The following is a 19,666-nucleotide window of genomic DNA, read 5'->3' on the forward strand; positions in this document are numbered from 1 at the left end:
GTGTTGATATGACAGGATACTGCCAGTTTGTACCTTGCCAAAAATGGAGTCCACGAGTGGTTTGTCAGATGTGATGTTCATTCTGCAGATAAGGGGAAGAGAGTCTGGTTCCATGTCAGCATAGGCAGGTAGTGGGTTGAGGGTTGATGGGTCTGGTAGCTCACCACTGTATCCCTTGTAAAGTGTAGATCTGGAATAACAATATCAGGCCATTGTAGGATTCTTATGAATTCTAGGTGTAACTGTATAGACTTTAGACTATCTAATAGTCGACTGCGTTGTGTATTTCATCGTAGCGGTACAGCCTGATCATGACATTTGAGATAACCAAGATGTCACTACGCAGCAGGAAAAGTACACAGACTCACTAGGAAATACACCATTATCTAACAGCTATCAATAACATATATTTTGCAACACATTGTAATCTGCCTATTTAATTGGACTCTGCATACCTAATTCCGCTTGCCGAAGTAGCATCTGGTTTGGGCTTCACTACAACCATGGCATCCACAGGTCCTGGCTTCACTTCCTATTTATTTATGAAATGGTATTAGGAGAGATGCTAGTATGCATGTGATACAACTGTTTGGTATTGAAATTATACAAACCATTGTTCGTGGTTTATGCCACTTCTGCTCGGTTTCAGTGCACGAAAGTACAGGAGGGACGACAGACATGCCACATTCAGAGTAATGGGCAGTCTGATAAAGTAACGCAACCAAATGATTGCATATCCCACACCCAGCCACACAGGAACAGTAGCTTTTAACAAGCATAACTGGCTGTGAATCACGTAATGTCATCTGAAATACACAGAAGCATAATTTAATGTGTTTTGAAAGAAGAGGGTCTTACAGCAGCAGAAGTAGGAGCAAAACCTGTTCTGTCTTCTTTTTATTGGTGTACACTGCACTTTTTTACTTTTTTGTGTATACTGCACAACACTGCCATTTTTCCCAAGTTTATGCCGTATTTCAAGGTCATCTCCCGACGCCCTCCCGTTCTGTTATTTCTCCCGGAAAACTCTCGTAATTTGCATGACCATCAAACTTAATTTTAAAATCACGGATCCATTCATTTTTTCTGTTAGTCTGACATTTCCCAGGTTGCCAGAAATACACCCTACACATACACAATTACTTACTTTCAATTTAGCCTAAAACTTTCTGTCTTAAAACCTGGCAACCCAAAACCCAAATAAGGAAGCGGGTGCACACTGCTCAGCCACGGAGTCTTGCAAGCAAGCGGGCTAGTTGAACAGCCTACTTCACAAGTAGCTGTTGTCAAATTGTTAGGGAAGAAATTTTGTGATTAACACATCACATAAACTGTTACTGAGTGTTGTTGATACACAATAGGAAACTTGTGTCCATGGAACATCATAATCTGACAGCAGCTTCTGAGTTTTGGAGGTGGTGGATACATAACTGGCATGCGTACGTTCTGTTTAGGTAAGGTAAAAGCAACGACCGAAATGCAGTGTTGCAAAGAGTTTCTCAGGTTTTGCTCCTAATTACAAAAGCAAGGAAGTTGGGCCTTATGTTTATAAAGAATGAAGTAAAGATGACAGGACAGTTTTGAGTAGAACAACAGCAGTTTGAAGAATAGCTGAGTGGAATATTTTACTGTCTTTGCAGTCATCAAGTCAGGCAAAAGTAGTAATCTCATTATTGTTTACATTTTAAACCAAACTCCAATTTGTTTAACAGACCCAACAACAAAGCATGGCAATTCCCACTCAGCTACCCTGTTCTGTATTAGGCTAACGTTACCACTGTTCAGCTTTCGTGAAAACCACAAAGGTGGTCTCTTAGAAATGGTAATCAAAGCTGAAATGTGGTAACATTAAACGAGTAAAACTTTTGTTGAATGGAACCTTAAACAAGTTCAACAGAACTTTGAACGTGTCTCTTAATCTAGTCCTACTTTCAGCTGGTGTGGTGGCTTTAGCTTCTTCATTGAGCGGTAGCAGTGGGCTCTCACAGATATCTAATTTGTTGCCCTGTTTTTACCTGATACTTTAATAAAAGTACAAACACATGAAGTGAGAGGTATATAATTAAACTTTATTTAAAGCATGATTAACCTGAAGCAGGACGGAGTCATGACTTAAAACACCAAAGCTAGACTTCTAGCTCTGGCTAGCTAGCGTTAGCAAATTACCTTCAAAGTTGCAAAGAAATGAAGAAACGTAAAATTTAAAGCCTTTATCTAATTTGCTATGTGGTAACGTACTGGATGCCCTGGACGATCCTCCGGATATCGTTAACAGACACTTTCGGCAACTCCAGCAAACACCTTGTGAACTTCGTCTCTGCCATCGTAAATGTAGACTGTCACTGTTTAATGTTTTCTTCCGTTAACCGGAAATGTCCAAACATCCTTACGCCAATGCGGAAGTGATGCGTGCATAGAGCCCATTGAAAACAGCCTTCTGTCATTGAGTTTCATATTTTTAATACATAAGCCCACTGCATTCCAAACTACATAAATTATGCCTTCGTAGAGCATTTTTAAGGAAAATACCGGCGAGCAAGACAGCAGACTGCAAGTGTAACATCAAGCAAAGCCTGCGTTTCTCACAGCGCATCCTGTGTGCAATGACGCCCGCGAATGTTGTAGTTCGCTTCAGCCTTTCTGAACATGATGAAAGATTATTTTATAGAAGGTTCGAGTGGTGGTGTGTGTGCGTGGAATTGGAAGCAAGCAGAATACGGGTGTTTCTAAAGCACACGCAACTCATCGTGCATCTGCAGTTAAAAAGAAGCTCAGAATCGATTCTGAAAATATCCGAATCAATCCAGAATCGTTCTGCCCTTTGTTTACATTGTAGCAACAACATAAAACTAAAAATAATAAGACATACTTACAAGTTGTTGTCCACAAACAGTGGGAACAGCTCCATTTCAGGAGAAGCTTTTCTGGGTAGCCTGCATTGTACTTTCTTAGGTCCTGGAAGCTGTTCTCCGTAAAATGTGCAGCACACAGATAAACATTTGGGTTATAACGTTCAGGAACAGTGTTTAAAATAAATTGTAACCATTCGAAGCTCGTCAGCCTTAGGAAGGTCAAACAAATGAGTTTTGGGAACGGGGTGGAAAAAACAGTGTCTCTTCGATATAGCAACAACACTATCTTCTCTAATGCAGCTCAAACCTCGCACCTTTTTTCTCATATTCTATGGGCTTGGATTATTTAAATGAGTAACACTGTGACTTCACAAGTTCCGGAAAAAAAACCTCGTTGTAGTCCAAACGAGCCGTTCGTTGTAGTTCTTGGAAAGTGAATTCTGTTAAATAAAATATCTCCATTTGGAGTGGACTTTGAGCTTCGTAACCTTGCAAAAGTCATCATGAATGATGTTAAGAGTTAAGAACTTAAAGGCACACTGTGAAACTTTTCAACCTTCATAATATATTTCCAAGACCCTTGTGATGGTACATCGACTTACAATAGGTTGAATGACACGTCTGCCATAGCCTGACGGGGTCTGTATCGCTTTTACTGGCACTATGTAACTTCGGGGTTCGGGTAGTAACCAGAGCACAAAAAGAACTACAAAATTCGACTGCTTTACGGCATACGTCACTTCCCCCACCACTTCCTCAAATTTGGACGTGAGAGGCCAACCAGCGTTTGTTTTCGGCTTTCGTGCGTATGTTTTTGTCATGGGGGCTGTTTACACCTGGCCACTTCATGCGTTTTCTCAGATGGGATAGCTATCCGATCGTGAAAAGACCAGGTGTAAATGCCCTCCGATTCCGAAACGCATTCAAGACGGATTTGAATCCGATCGCTCAAACCACTTCAGGAGGAGGTCTGTGACGCATTCCAGACGAAACTGGACAAGTGTAAATGCATCTGGTTGTTGAAACCACATATGTAAATTGTACTCCTCTCAAAAATGCTAAAAATAAAAACGTGTGAGAGCGTTATAGGCTATATGTTATAGCCAGATATACTGGAACACGCATCACCGCAGATGAGCAACTGAGCATAGGCTATTCATCAAGACAACGTGCAAACTTTCGCAAATCAAAGTGAAAGTAAGTCGCAGACGCTTAACACACAATCATCATCATTAAAAGTAAAGAAATGAAGTGATCTTACCAGGGCTGTTACTGCTCTCTCTTATTGCGGTCTTTGATTTTGAAATTTTAGCTGATGATCAATAAAATGCAGTTCATATCTGTTGCTTTCGGTGACGTGTACTCCATTAAATCTGCATACAGCGCGGGAATTGAAGATCGGATTTAAATCCGTTTCGCAAAAACACATTTATGTGACCAGGTGTAAATGGAATTGTTTTGATAAATCAGATAGCTATCCGATCTGAGAAAACGCATGAAGTGGCCAGTAAATAAATCTCTTATTTGTAAACTTGTTTGCATTCTATGTTGTATGTTGTTGCGCTTGCTTGTAGTATGTTTTTTTTTTTTATATATATGCTGTTCATTCATTTATTGCTGATAATTAGACCAGTCCAATAATTTCCACATATGTCTAGCTAGCTTTCGATTATCAGAGCTGTTTACAGACTTGCTAAAAAAACACTCGTTTCTCTTACGTGTTTTTTGCGTTATGTTTTATTGCCTAGCTTGCCTCACGAACTAGTTTGCCAGCTTAACTCAGATGTTGTGAGGTGTATTTATCACGTAGTCCTGAGGGATATCAGACGACGCTGTTGACGTTGATTCTTGCGATTATCATGAGATCAGTTTTTAATATCTCACATAATTATCAGGACATAAATAAGCCTAATGTAAAGGTTGTAAATAGTGTAAACGAGTACAATTTGCAAACTATTATGATAAATTGCAATAATCATGTCTTCGGAGTCTATCTGTGCCTATTCCATGGCCGATGCAGGTACCAGTGTACAGGGTGGGGGGTGGAGGGGTATTTACGACAATGCAAGTATTCCATAGCGACTCTAGGGGTCGCTGTTTGACAAAAACACAATTCCTTCACAGTGTGCCTTTAACCGGATAACTTCATAATAAAGTCGATTAAGAAATAATTTATCAAAAGATGGCAAGAACAGCAATAATACTGTATGTCAAGAATAACCACTTTCAAGATGGAGGACAGTTCTCAGATTACCACATATCAGTTTTTTATTTTTATTTTATTGCTTACAATTTTCTTTGCATAGTAACTCTACAAACAAACCATCAAATGATTATAGCCTACGTCAAACTACAACAAATATTAAATGTGTAAAAACCTACATACCGGTACATCAGGTGACTTGTATATTCAGTATTTACAAAATGAACAGAAATGCAAAAGTGAAAAATGTATTGTTATTTATTGTTTCTCAAAACATTACATTTTGATTTCTAAATGAACAAATTACATAGCCTAAGTGTTTTCAAATTATTATTGGGTGTATATAATAGGATATGATAGGATACATATGATAGGAACGTTCCCCTAACGTTCCCGTTTGGTTATTTTTTGGGGGAACCAAATAAGAACATTCTGGGAACGTTAAGAAAACTTTCCTGGCTAACCAAAAACAAACCATAAAAAAATAACGTTCTGGGAACCAAAAACGTTCTGAGAACGTTCTGGGAACCAAAAACTAACATTCTGAGAATGTTCTGGGAACCAAAAACAAACGTTCTGGGAACGTTAAGAAAACTTTCCTGGCTAACCAAAAACAAACCATAAAAAATAACGTTCTGGGAACCAAAAACTAACGTTCTGAGAACATTCTGGGAACCAAAAATTGTTAGCTGGGTGTATATGATAGTGTGGCATTTAAATGGCAGATTTTCAAAAGAGCTGTTAGATTTGAAGAACTGTTTAGTGTTTTGCAAAAAGTTTGTTTTACAATTGCAAACCGAGTGTAAAGCAGATAATGTTTTTGCAGTTATGCATGTCTGAAGATTAGGTATATGACTGAATGGTTGGGCGTCAAGTACCACTTTTAGTTTGTAAGCATAATAATTTTTTTTTTAAAAACTGTAAATCATAGACATGATGCATTTTTACAGACCTATGAGAGCAAGAAATCGTAACCTACATTTACCTTAACACGGAAGGTCATGTTATTGGAAATTTTAATTTGAATAAAACAAGTTTTGCGCCAGCGGTAATTCGATTTAAAGGAATCCTTTGCATCAAAGGAGAGGTATTACGTCATCCTTTCATTTTGAAAATGAAAACATAAAATGTAAAAAACATTTAACCAAAAGTAAGTTTACATCCCAACGGACAAGTTAGATTTAAATGCTTCAAAACGTAAAATGTTTTATTTATCTTTTAACATTTTCCATTGCATTGAGACAACAGGAGGTGCGGACCACTTTTGTAGACTATGAATTTGTAATTATTCCACGTTTTTACACAAGTTACGTTCTTTATTTGAATAAATATTAATTAAAGCATTATGAAACACTGTCTACAGTATTATTCCAGTTTGCCATTTTATATAAACAAAGCTTATTCCTTACTAGCCCGTTTTATATCTAAAATACATTAATTTTAGGATCAGTCCCTATTTGTTAGTATGATATATTAAGCACTTTATCCATATGAAAAAGGAAATCAAAACTTTGTGGTTTTGGAGGTGATGTAAACAATAATGGTAGTGCACTGATTAACTATAAAAAGTCTAAAAGATAAAATAAATAAAAATGTACGTTTAAATGCAAATGCACAATAAATACAATGAACATATAAACTATTTGATCTAGATAAGTCAAATGCTTTTTCCTTACAACTTAGATTGAAGGGACTTTACGCCATATTCATTAACAAAAAAAACACTTGTAACAACACTGTTTAAAATGATGCATAAGATTATCCAAGTACCTAGAAGTAAACCATAAAAAAACTATAACTAATACAATAAATTTCTACTAGCAAAACACAATATGAATAAAATTCTATACGATTTTTCTAAATGAAAATGCAAAATGTTTCAAAAAGTCAACATGGCCATAATTAAAACATAGCTTATTTTTTCAAAACGTACACAATTCAGAGGCTTGTAAGAATCAGCAGGCTTAAGTCTCTGACAATCTTATCCAAAACTGACACAATTCTGTTAAATATTCATGTCTGGTTGTTGTAAATTCTTAAAGATATTGGTGGACTTTAATCACATTCAAACTCATTCATATTGGCTCCGAGTATCTCTCCTCCGTCGTTGGAAGAAAATGTAGCTCCATCTGCAAGCAGTTCCATAGATGGACAGACTAAAGATGAGATTTACTGACTTTTCCAGAAATTGAAATGAGTTTCTCCTCATGAGCGGAGTCTGCAAAATCAGAAAACAAATTTCAAGTTTTATTTTAAAGAGAAATTAAACTAGTAAAAAATAATCACTCACGCTTTGAAAATTCTTCCGTCGTGCGACTTTGTGGTTTCATCTGGTCTGCAAATGTTGTGTTCAGAAACTGATGTTTGAGCCACGTTGCACGATCGTCCTCAAAAGACTTCCTCTGAAAGAAGAGAACAATGTGGTAAAATCAAGATGAAGTAAGAACTGAATTCAGAAGTCCATAAAAACCGGTCACAGGTCAGAACCTCATGGCCCAATCTGATGGCAGCCTCCGTGAAATTTCTCCTTTCCATTTCAAAGTTTTTCCTCTGTTCTTCAAACACTCTCCACTCTTCTTTCAAGCGTTCCTTCTCTTCCAGCATGTAGGAATCATTCAGAACAGCTGCAGTCTCCTCATCACAGGGTGTGTTGAGCTGTTGCTGTAAAAAACAAAAAAACAAATTGCTGGTCTAGGAAAGCAGCTGTGTTTACTTGTAATTTTAAGCATTAATAGCTATATTTAAATGGACATCTTAATGAATCTGAACGCTAAATAAAGTGATTGGGTTGATGGTCGTGTTTATACGTCACAAGTTTCAAATCGGAATGGATTTTTTGACTGTGCCTCTACTTACTTGCAGAAGTTGTTGTTGAGTCTGAATAAACTCTTTGCACTGCTGAATTTCTTGTTTGAGCCTCTCCATCTCCTCTTCATGGAGTTGTTTGGCGATCATCTCTTCACTGTCTCCAGCTTGCACCATTGATGTTGCATAACAAAATATAATAACAGCATCTGTATATTTATTTTACAGTAGCTTTGTGTCTAAGTCGTGTGTATTGGCTGATAAAGCCACAAAAGAAATAAATCAGAAAAGAACAAAAAGGTTTTGCACTTGTAGTTCAGTTCTCTTGGTTCTTTTGAACCAAAACATTTGAGGCTATACTGTAACTATAATGAAAATGATAAAGATATAGTTCTAAAAATCATTCTAAACATACAGTAAAAGAATAACAGAGTCCACACTTCAATATCGTTCAATTCGGTATTGTTGGAATCATTTTCAGAACGATAAAAACATTGCCACCAATCAGAATCCATTTTTTTTTATGAGCTTGAGCATTTAAAGAGTTTGTAGTTATCGTTTTTGGTGTGAACGGCCCTTTAGACCCATTTTTACTACTAAACATGAAACAAAACAAATAACAGCTTTTATGATGCATTATTATTTTGCGACGGACTTTACCGAACATCCAAAACAATGCTGTGTGCTGGACTAAATGCGCTCGTTGTATGTGCGTACAAATGATGGTACTTTTACCAGCCGAGAACTCATGAAGAGTTTATAGGAGTCAAAACAGTGGTAGAAATTCCTCCCTTGCACACAAATGAAGATCTGCTGCAAGGAGACATAGCACCAGGGTTCAGTTGGCAAAGTTCATGCTTATTCAAATGAACTGCACTAGGAGAGCAATCGCACCAGAGTTCGTTTTAATCGAACCAAACTTGCCAAGTGTAAACAGAAACACACCCTTAATTCTAATCCTCTACCTTGGCTGTCCAGTCTCTCAACATGATGTTTGAGTTTCCTCCACTGCTGACGAATGCTGTTGGTCAGTTTCTCCCGAGCATGATCACAGGACATCTCAGGATGTCCTTTCAAAGGTTCCTCGTCATCTGAATTTGTCTGCAATATGCAATACTGAAATATGACCAAAATCATTCTTTTTTTGTTGTTGTTGGTTAAAAATTTCAATAGCATAAAAATATGGTGAAAGAAATGATGTAGCGTCAAATTTATATGGACAGTCCAATGTCACAACACTTACTGGGTGCATTAAAAAAAAAAAAAAAAAAAAAAAAAATCTAAATCTGTACACAACGAATAGGACAGAGGCCCTCCAACTGTTCTTATTATACTTCAACAGAGGCAAAAAAGGTGCTATAAAGTGCAAAACGTTTGAGAGATCAACTCTTCATCTTAAAAAAAAAAAAAACACTTATACAGCAAGCACATAAAACATTAAAGTTTTTAGTGTAAAATGGTAGTTATGGACATGACAGTCAAACCTGATCCATATTATTGCTTTGTTTCTCTTCCTTTTGGCATGTCTTCTTTGAATTCAAAACCACCACCATTTCTCGTTTCATTTGTTGAAGCACTTTCTTCAGCTCTATGTTCTCCATCATTAGCTCCCTCTGACGGTTATCAAATTCATTGAGAAGAGTTTTGTACATCTCTCCCTCATGTCTGAAAAAACAAAACAAAAAGAATGTTTTTTTATATGATATTATACTGAAGGGGAACAATTAAAACTGCAACAACAAAAAAAAACCCAAATGATTATGTATTTTACCTGGATTCAGTTTTTCCAGTTTTCCAAAGACATCTCCTCCCGTCCGACCTTCCAACATAATTCAAAACTTCCATTCCTGACAAAGTACAGTAGTACAGTAATTGTAATAATATTTCACAGTATTACTGTTTTTAATCGAATAAATGCAGCCTTGGTGACGCAGCCTTCCTAATATTGTATCTATTATTAAAAATATACACTATATATAATTGGTTGATATACAAGTAATACATATTACCTTGTTTATTTTCCTTTTTGGCAATGAGTAGTTGATTGAGGCGCTCCTTTACTCTGTTGTGCTCCCTTTCTCTTCTTTTGATGTCATGGTTGTATTGTGTGGCACGGCTTGCAATGATACCCTGTAGCCTTTGCACCTATTAAAGTAAAGACCATATCTGATTTGACAAAAGACTGAGGATCACCACCGCTGTAGAACCAAAAAAAAAAAAAACTTTGCAACTTTCTCATTAAATTTTCATACCTCTTCTTTTGCATCTTTTAGGCAATTTTGCAAAGTCTTTATATTTGTTTCCAGCTGACGCTCTCTCTCGTGCAAGCGCATGTTTTCCTTTTTCGAAAGATCAAGCTGGTCCTACAAAACAGTGAAACGTTTTTTGTTGTTTTTTAGTTTTACTGGAAAAACTATGGAAGCTTGTTTCCGCTGAATAAAAAATAAAAAAAGGTAATTGCGACTTCTCACAATTCTTGCGTGATACAAACTTTCTGACTTTTTTTCTTAGAATTGCAAATTTGTATCTCACAATTCAGATTTTATAACTCGCGATTGCAAGTTTATATCACACTTCTGAGAAAAAAGTCAGAATTGCACGTTTATACCACAATTCTGAGAAAAAAGTCAGATTTGCAAGTTTAAAGTCTGAGATTGTGACTTTTTTTTTTAAGAAAAAAGTCTGAATTGTGAGAAAAAAAGTCTGAATTTCAAGATAATTTGCAAAATTGAAAAGATAATTACAACTTTCTATCTCACAATTTTTTTCTATCACAATTGCGAGTTACAATTCTGACTACTTTCTCTTTTTATAAACTCACAATTGCGAGAAAAACGTCTGAATTGTGAGATATAAACTTGTAATTGATTTAAAAGCTTAATTTCTCGCAACTGCGAGTTTATATCCCATAATTTATAACTCGCAATAATTGTGAGATAAAAAGTTGCAATTATCTTTTCAATTTTTTTATTCCATGGCAAAAACAAGCTTCCATTAAAAAAAAAAAAAAGTATTAATTTGTTTGTATGTAGTAACAAAGCCAAACCTTTAGTCTGGAGTTGGTGAGGTGTTGGTAGTGGAGGTCGCTGCTGGACTTGAGCTGCTCCACCTCCAGCTCCTCCATCATTCCAACACCTCGACGGTGTAGCTGAAGCAAGTCATGTATGTTGTTTAGGGCAACCACAGCATCCAGATCACGAATGCCGTCTGAGTTACGGAAAATTGGCGGAAAGCACAGGGATGACAACTCCTGTGAATGTAAAGAGTGGCAAATGTACTCATGCCATTGCCACGCGAGTCCATTTATAATACGAGATTCAAGTTTGTTCTTGTCTAGATTCTTCTTCTTCGAACCCACAATTCAAGCTGCAGACAAATATAAGAGCACCTACCTGATTGATGTACAGAATGCACTCAGAGATATTCTCTTCCGTGCAGAAGTTGCTTGAGACACTGAAAGAACTCAAAGGCAGAGGAGGCATCACAGATGCTGTGTAGAGTCTTGAAGGAGACATTCTAGTCAATAATGCGTATAAGTTCTGGAAAAGAACAAGAAACGTACACCTACATAAAATAATCCACAATTTAAAAAAAACGCACTAATAAGTGTAAAGATTTCTCTCAAGATTACTTGCGCATGCTGTTACGGTTACAAGTGAATGTGAATACTGCTCAAAATGAGGTTAGGAGGGGAACCTGTCCTTAAAATAACTTTCCACAGTATTTTGAGTCGCCTAATCTTTCCCTTTTCCCACAAGACTTTGGTTATCTGGAGCACGGATGTGAAATCTCTGTTACTAATATCAACTATGTTCTAAGTAATGACTTAATATGCCAAATGCAATTGATTTAAAGGAATATTTCACCCATTGTCATTATTTACTTGCCTTGGTCATTCCAAAACCTGTATGATGTGCTGCATTCAAGCCATGTCATAATTACCATAAATAAAGAGCTCCGTATGCTTTCGAATTGCTCTCACGGTACTTTGATGTCAAAAACTGATTGGTCTGTCCACTGCCGCTTCAAGTTGTGCACACCTTACATCTGCAGTGGTACAGCAGCCACATAGTAGCCTACAAGTCGTAACTCTCAGAAAATTGTGAGTTTAAGTGTTGGCTGCGTCCAAAAACTTAGGCATGTGACTTGTTGCCTCACTGCCTTATCAGGCAATGACTTTGCAGGTAGCGTTTGTGCACGAAGGCCCCTCACAAAACTGATTTCGGACAGACTTCTGAGGCAGAGTATAGGCCCTTTCACACTGGATGTGTAACGAAAAAGCGAAACGAAAAAGCGAATAGTTTGTTTGCGAATAGTTCGCGTCAAAACCATTCACATCAGCCGCAACGCGAATTTGCGACGTCTGTGACGTTCAGAGAGCTTCAACATTCCAAAACTTTTGCGCCGACAGCTGAGAAAACATGGACACTTCATCATCATCCAGTGAGCTTTTCCTTTTCTTTAAAAGACATAAAAGAAGGTTTTGGGTGCACCCAATTTAAAGAACAGAGAGTCTGAAGGGGAGTATGCTAATGTGCAGTTTTTTTGCGTCTTCAACTAAACACAGTGCGTTTTGTAATGTCACTACACATTTACATGTAACACACGAAGTAAAGTAAGTTAAAATCATTCGACTAGAAACTGTAGATATCACACAAAGAATGTAGTATACTAAAAGCAGCCCTACATTTTGTTTAGGGATGCACCGATGCATCGGCTGAACATCGGTAATGGGCGATATTTGCCTCGTTAACTGCCATCGGCCATCGGGAAATAAAAATGACATTCGCCGATGTCACATGGGCGTCAGTTTGGTTTGAAATGTGCTGGGGACAGAGACGCATTCGGAAGTGCATTTTCAGAAGTGCTGGGTACAATGACGCATTCATTTTTTTTCTCTCTTTCGCGCAGGTTATGTTTTGAAAGATGATGTCCTGTAGCTCAGGCACGGCCCCACTTTTCAACAGGCCCACCCAAAACTTTAAAAAAAAAAAAAAAAATTTTTTTTTTTTTTTTTTACTATATTCTAATTTTGTCAATAATTATAAAAAAAATCGCCAATAAGCTCATAATTTGTGCTAAAATAGTGTAGTTTTAAAACTACTAGTTTTAGTTCAGCAGACAGTGAGGTTCGGGTTTGTTCCGATCAGAGCTCGTGAGTGGAGAGCGCATTTCTGAATATTCCGCTCCGCTCGTTCATTCCGCAGGGTCGCTCGCTCAACCCAGATGTCCTGTTGCCTGGTTCGAAAATATGTGTAATAAGGGCTGCTTCCGACTAAAAGTTTTTTTCTAGTCGACTAGTAGGCTAGTTGTTCATTTAAGTCATTCGTGGACAAATCGCCCCTTTATATTAATTGAATTACTTATATAGCCTACAGGATAATGAGCGTTTACGTAATATAGCCGCACTCAAGCACACGACCGCACGCATAAAGCTTGCCACAAAGAACTGGTAAAAGTAATGATTATGAATGCGTCTAAATGTGTCTAAATACGCTGTGAATGTGAATGTGCATTATACGCTGAGTTTCGGTTCATTTATGAGACGAACTCCAGTTCACTCGCCGGCGCCTCCATGTGGTGATTCTGCTATATTTAATTCTTATTTATTAAATCCAGGCAATTGGTTCATGAAACATTGATTAAAATTAAGATATAATTAATTCAAAACGAAATTCAATTTAAAGAAAGGCAGCTGTTCTGTTTGAGGTCTCTGTGAAAGTTTTAAAGCAGTCTTTTAGTGCCGCTTTCAGAGCGCTCACGTCCGTAACAGAGAACTGACACGTTGTTTTTTCCCTCATAAATGCGAACACGAAAAATAAAATGAATATTATAATGTTTTTTTGTTGGGTCAGACAATGATTACCAAATTTCTCTCTCATATTGCTCCTCATAACCACTGAAAAAAAACTTGTCATAAATAAGGTTATAACTAATGTCAACCAGAAAGTGACATTAAAGGTTGTTTTAGTTTCATAAATTGGTCTGATTGAATTTGTGCTCATTCTAGGATAGTGTGATCAAGAGCCGAAAGACTTGTATGTTTCCGTGGCACAAAAGAAGGAATAAATAACAAAAAGAAAAAACATCGGCATGGGCATCGGCCATCGGCCAAGTTGTTATGTTAAACATCGGTATCGGTATCGGCCCAGAATTTCCCAATCGGTGCATCCCTTTTTGTTAGGCTACATGTTCAAAGTAAACACGGTCTCTGTCTCTATCTTTGACGATAATAGTGTTAGCTTTCTATCCAAAATGTAGTTTAGCCTGCTAGCCTACACAGCACAGGACTACAACGACTAAAACTATCACACAACATACTCACAGTCGTGATAACCGATTTGGTTTGCAATGCTACGCCACACTTTGTCTTTCAAATAGTTGTCCTTGTAGTATGTGATTGGCTGAAGCCTTTTCTGTCGCCGCAAAGGTAAAAAAAAAAAAAATCGACATCGAAGCGAAGCGAATAAAATAAGTCGTTTTTTCGCCGCAGCACATTCGCGTTCGGTGTGGAAGCGCTCATTACACAAACAGCTGATCAAAAAATAAAACCATCACGCAAATTATTCGTGCGTCAAAATCGCGTCCAGTGTGAAAGGGCCTTAACGGTTTAATGATCTACAGCTAAATAAAGCGAGGTTTAGTGATAACTAAGTGAATATTTAAGCTAGAAATTACATCAAAAGTGGAAAACGTTGGTCAAAAAACGTATTTACACACAAACTGACCACCAACCGCAACTTTCAGACACCATCTTTATTATTTAACTGTCACGGAATGGAAAGCACAGGATTGTGGGATATCAAAGGCAGCGAAGGATACATCTATGCTGCCTTCAAAAATCGATCAGATGAAGGGATCTCAGGAGACAGGAAGCTAAAGTTGAATTCAGACATTCCTTGATGCCTTCCTACCTTGCAGTGCGTCCTCTGAAGGCAGCATTTTTAAGATTTTAATTACAAGTTCTACAAGCACGTGAAGGCTTTTCACAGATCAGAATTACTATGGTAATTACGGCATGGCGTGAACGCATCTCTGTTACCACATTTGCCAAGCTCAAAAATGGAGAAAAAACTAAATGAAAACACTCTAGATATAAACTATGACTCATGCACCATATCCAAAGTCTGAATTATGAAGTTTAGCGATAGATTTTTCTAAAGAACAGACTGAAATTTAGGTTAAGAATTAAAAACTTTCCCATCCACCAAAGTTCTCAAGTAAAATACTGTATGGTATAGTCAGAAGTCAGGTTTAAGGTCATAACATAGGGTATGTTTCCACGACACCGACAACTGAAAACTGAAAAACTTTTGTGTTTTGGCCGTCAATTTTAAGATGACAACAGCGGTTTGGGGGCCTGAAAACACAAACTTTGGAAAACAGGTTTCAAAGTGCAAGGTTTTGAAAATAATGCCTTTACCTTCTCCATGTAAACAACAAAAACGTGAACTTGTGAAAACGGTGACGTCATGTGCATGCGTATTACATGTTCACGTTCAAGGGGTGTTTCTTGACAAAGTGACATCACCGACTACAGGCCTGTCAGCATAATACAGCCTTTTTAGTCATTTTTGCATATCAGTGTGAACAGGAACGTTTTGAAGTTAAAGTTGTTTTTAGTACATGGTTGTCGTGTAAACAGAGTTACAAAGAATGTGAGAACAAATGAAGGTGACATCCAATGTGAGGTGATCCATTGAAAAGCATCATATAAAAGCTACTTAAAGTTCAGTCTTTTCCTCACAGACATATCATATGGTATAATATAGCGCACAAGCTATATGGAGTTTTTTAAAGAGCTCCACAGACATGGTTACTATAAACTCTTGTGGAAAAGAACTGAGTGAAGATTCTGCAAAATTCTCCATTTAAAAGTCTAGAACAATTTGAGTATATAATAAAATTGTCATGTTTAAGTAAATTATAACTTTAAATGACCAAACAACGATTTTTTCCATCTACAAGATTCCACCTCATTTTCAGTGACTTTTCTAACTTAGTCCTCATTTTAAAGAAATTGCACTCATAAAGAGCATTTATAACCAATTATATATAGTGATTAAAAATCACTATAGCAATTTCTAATATTTTAAAATATAACATTTTACTCTTCCATGCATGGAAAACACAAAATTGCTATAAAACTTGGCTATATATATATAACTTGGCTATATATATATATATATATATATATATATATATATATATATATATATATATATATATATATATATAAAATATATGAACACAGCAATCCATGAGAAGCTCAGTATTACTGGATAGTAGGCAACACACCTCTATCAGGTCTAAAGTAGGTTAAGGTGAGAAGAAGGATTTCTGCATTAGGACGCTGAATTTACTCAAAATAACATGATGATAATGAGACATAAAAGCGATATTTACATCTTTACTATTTAGGAATAACATACAGATGGTAAACAAACGAGGACTTACCGCGTATCTTTTGGCATTCAAACGCACTCGTGAGGCTTGTCAGCTTCATTTCCCGACATTTGCACAGACTGATACATTTTCCCTGGAAGTTTGCGTAATAAACCGTCTTATTGTGGCATATAGTTACATTGATGCAGGCGCGTTCTGCTCAGGCTCAACCTTGAACGAAAACAGTCACAAGCAAACGCGTTGCCATGCAACGAATACGAGGGCGTGTCATTGGCTGTAACTCATGCCCCCTGCGGAATATCGACCAATAGACTTCGTCGCAGTCAATGCAGGTGCTAAAAACTAAAATAGGCTAGTTATAGTAACAATCTACCAAAATGCAATACTAAATATAAGAACATTTACATCAGACAAGCAACGTTTTTGTCTTCCCATTTTATTTCAGCATATCTAACTTTCAAATACAACTAGGTACTGATGAAGACAAAATAATCACAAACATTTTAATGAAAGGTCTCTACAAACACATTTGCCCTTCCTATGACAAATGCAATTTTTACATATTCCAGACAAAACATATTTGACAACATTTTAGTCAAATATACAATGAAAGCAGCAACATTTCAGCATAGCAGCAATACTTTGCACATACACCTACAGTAATTATAAACTTCACTGAAAACCGTTAGCATATTTGCTAAGCAATTTGATTTGTTAAAGTTTCTGTCATGACTGTGCTTGTACTGCAGCACATAAGTTAATTGCTAACAGGAATGGGAAGACCCAAAGGTTCGTCTTCCCGGGACAAAGGGTCTCTTCTGGCCTCCAGCCACCAAGTTGTCATTTCGCCTTTGCCCTGTTTAACAAAAAGTCGCAATCAGTAAATCTCCTAAACACAATGCCCTGAAGGACAGCATCATACAAAAGAAAGGAAGAGGGGAGAGAGCGCGACTGCGCAGAGGTGTGTATTTGCTTGTACATAATGAACACACAAGTGAAAACACAAAAGCCAGCTGAGACCGGGCCCTAATTGAGAGGCACAGCTGAGCTGGGGTCAGAGTTCAGCCTCTGGGGACCATATACCATCATTTCAGGAAGAAAAACATCAATAGAAGATTGATTTGGTAGAAGGATCTATAATATACCAGAGCTGCGTTTCCCGAAAGCATCACTAGCCAACTATAGTCACAAATTTCATTGAATTGTGTTGGTAACGAAGGAACTTGTGACCATAATTGGTATATTGACATATTTATTAGTATAAATATTATGATAATAAAAATATCACTCATAATAATAATTTCATAATGTATAATAATAATTTTAAAATAATATAATAATTCTTATTAATAAATTGAATAGACAATAATAATAAAATAAATATTTATTTTGAGCACACACATCATTTTGACAAAAATATTTCTTACTTCATAACTGTCGTTGAATTACTTATTTTTAAAAAACATTGTTTATGTAAGCTATTTTGACCTATTTTTAACCGATAATACAGTGTTTATTTTTTCCACAACATGTATCAGCACATTAATCATCTTGTCAAGCCATAATGCTATGGAGCACCTAAACAGATATGAAGATTGAAGACATTTGCTCACAAAAATGTAGCTTTTTCTCAAAAAGGTGTTGTGTTCCACGGAGAAACCCGTGTAATCCCTCACAAATATTTAGCATTTTCTTGCAAATGTATTGCTTTTCCTCAAGAAAATTTGCATTCACTCGCAAAACGTTTGAGTTCTCTTGCGAAATTTTGCGTTCTGACACAAAAGTATCGCGTTCCACCGAGAAACTTTTACGTTCTTTTAAAAACGTTTGCGTTCTCTCACAAATGTCTTGTACAGTGTGAATCTTACAAAAATGTATGATTGTTAGAAAAAAGTACGCATGAAGAATCCCTAAACATACGTAGGCAGATCGTACGAAAACATATGAAAGATTGTACGAATTCGTACAAATTAGCCACCAATTTGCCAAAATGTAAAATTGGTACCAAAATGTGTCATTTCATCACAAAAGTTTAATGATTGAACACAAAGTTTCTCAAGGAAACAGAAGTTTTACGAAAAAATGCAAAATCACTGAAATATAATTTTTCCTCCCATCTAATTTTTTCATCACCAAATACCTTTAGGGGCTTCGTTCGTAGTATGCAAAGTTTGCAAGTTAACCATGGCAACCAGGGTGAATGAACGAAATATTTTGCCACTAAATTTACGACAGGCAAAATGATAGCTCTGTGGATGGCCTGAACTGACCATCTTACCTTCACATTGAGAGACCCACGACACATCAGCATGTATCCGCCAAGTGTGTGTAGAAGGTCTGCTGAAGAGCCACTGCACTGGATCTTTAAAGCTATAAGCATCATAACAACAATAGGAAATATAAAGGCATGTGGAATGGAAATGACAAGCCCAAAAAAGCTGACAAGTTTTCAAAAAGTTGTATAATGATCCAAAACACTCTAGAGACTTTTGGTACTAATAGATAGATAGCTTTAGCTTTCTATCTATAGATAGCTTAGATAGCTTAGATAGCTTTAGCTTTTTTGATCTGCACAGAAGTTTAAGAGAGGGAAATATTTGGATCCAACCGTAACCAACATTCAGTTCTATCCCTTTATATCCACTAAAACAGTACTCAAAGACAAATATTTACAAGATTCCATTCGTCCGGAAGTGTCGGACAGGCTCAGTTACTAATTGACGCTGTGTAAACAGCTGCGTTTGCCCAAATACCTTCACTGGTGGACTCCATACGGGCCGCGGTGTTCACAGTGTCGCCAAATAAGCAGTATCGTGGCATTTTGGTGCCAACCACCCCAGCCACAACGGGGCCTAAGATAACATAAAATACTGTAAATAAAGCTCATAAAATACTGTCTCATCCAAAGGACAGAGTTAACAATATGCGTTTAAAATGACGCTAATTTCAAGGAAAGATGATTAATGGAAGCCATGCTGACCCGAGTGAATGCCAGCCCGTATCTTCAGCTGTGTGGTGGGCTTGTGTGGGATTTTAAACGTGTGACAGACGCTGATCAAGTCCAGCGCCATGCTGGCAATTTCCCCAGCGTGTTTGATCCCGTTCTCTTTCGGTACTCCTGAGACTACCATATCTGCCGAGGGAGGGGGTTTTCATTGATTTTTGTGCAATTTAATGCCAACGTGTGACATACAAAGGAAGCAGGATCTCTGTAATCGCACTCACAAGCATCTCCTATGGTTTCCACTTTGTACACATCATAGTTGTCGATGATGTCATCAAATGTGGTGTAAAGCTTGTTGAGAAAATCCACAACCTGGTGAGGAGTGCTGGAGCCTGAGAGTTGGGTGAAGCCCACTATGTCACTGCCCAAAAGAAACACAAAATAACTGATATTCAT

The 19,666-nt window shown here is 37.1% G+C and overlaps 2 protein-coding genes across 3 annotated transcripts in view; both read right to left on the reverse strand.

Moving 5' to 3' along the window:
* Nucleotides 1-5,110: 5,110 nt before the first annotated feature.
* Nucleotides 5,111-16,489, reverse strand: LOC311084491 (afadin- and alpha-actinin-binding protein-like). 2 transcript variants are annotated; one of them, XM_084116553.1, is made up of 12 exons: nucleotides 16,318-16,489; nucleotides 11,253-11,399; nucleotides 10,907-11,110; nucleotides 10,113-10,223; nucleotides 9,870-10,005; nucleotides 9,632-9,707; nucleotides 9,345-9,525; nucleotides 8,826-8,961; nucleotides 7,912-8,027; nucleotides 7,543-7,716; nucleotides 7,346-7,457; nucleotides 5,111-7,273 (listed from the first exon to the last, which is right to left on the reverse strand). In XM_084116553.1, the coding sequence occupies exons 2-12, from the start codon at nucleotides 11,373-11,375 to the stop codon at nucleotides 7,212-7,214; spliced, it is 1,431 nt and encodes a 476-aa protein (XP_083972679.1). In that variant the 5' UTR covers nucleotides 11,376-11,399; nucleotides 16,318-16,489; the 3' UTR covers nucleotides 5,111-7,211. The 2 variants fall into 2 exon arrangements, with proteins under 2 accessions (XP_083972679.1, XP_083972678.1); XM_084116552.1 differs by having other exon boundaries at nucleotides 8,826-8,976.
* A 202-nt stretch (nucleotides 16,490-16,691) lies between these two features.
* LOC311085856 (atrial natriuretic peptide receptor 2-like) overlaps nucleotides 16,692-19,666 on the reverse strand; it is a gene marked incomplete at its 5' end in the record, with an annotated part of 11,384 nt that continues 8,409 nt past the window's right edge. The window contains 5 exons of the mRNA XM_084118473.1: nucleotides 16,692-17,122; nucleotides 18,545-18,636; nucleotides 19,020-19,118; nucleotides 19,247-19,399; nucleotides 19,492-19,631. Coding sequence (XP_083974599.1) covers nucleotides 17,024-17,122; nucleotides 18,545-18,636; nucleotides 19,020-19,118; nucleotides 19,247-19,399; nucleotides 19,492-19,631 — 583 coding nt within the window. The 3' untranslated portion in view covers nucleotides 16,692-17,023. The remainder of the gene's footprint in view (nucleotides 17,123-18,544; nucleotides 18,637-19,019; nucleotides 19,119-19,246; nucleotides 19,400-19,491; nucleotides 19,632-19,666) is intronic.

Source organism: Abramis brama (assembly GCF_963993115.1).
Source record: "Abramis brama genome assembly, chromosome: 6".
In the NCBI taxonomy this organism is placed as follows: Eukaryota; Metazoa; Chordata; class Actinopteri; order Cypriniformes; family Leuciscidae; genus Abramis; species Abramis brama.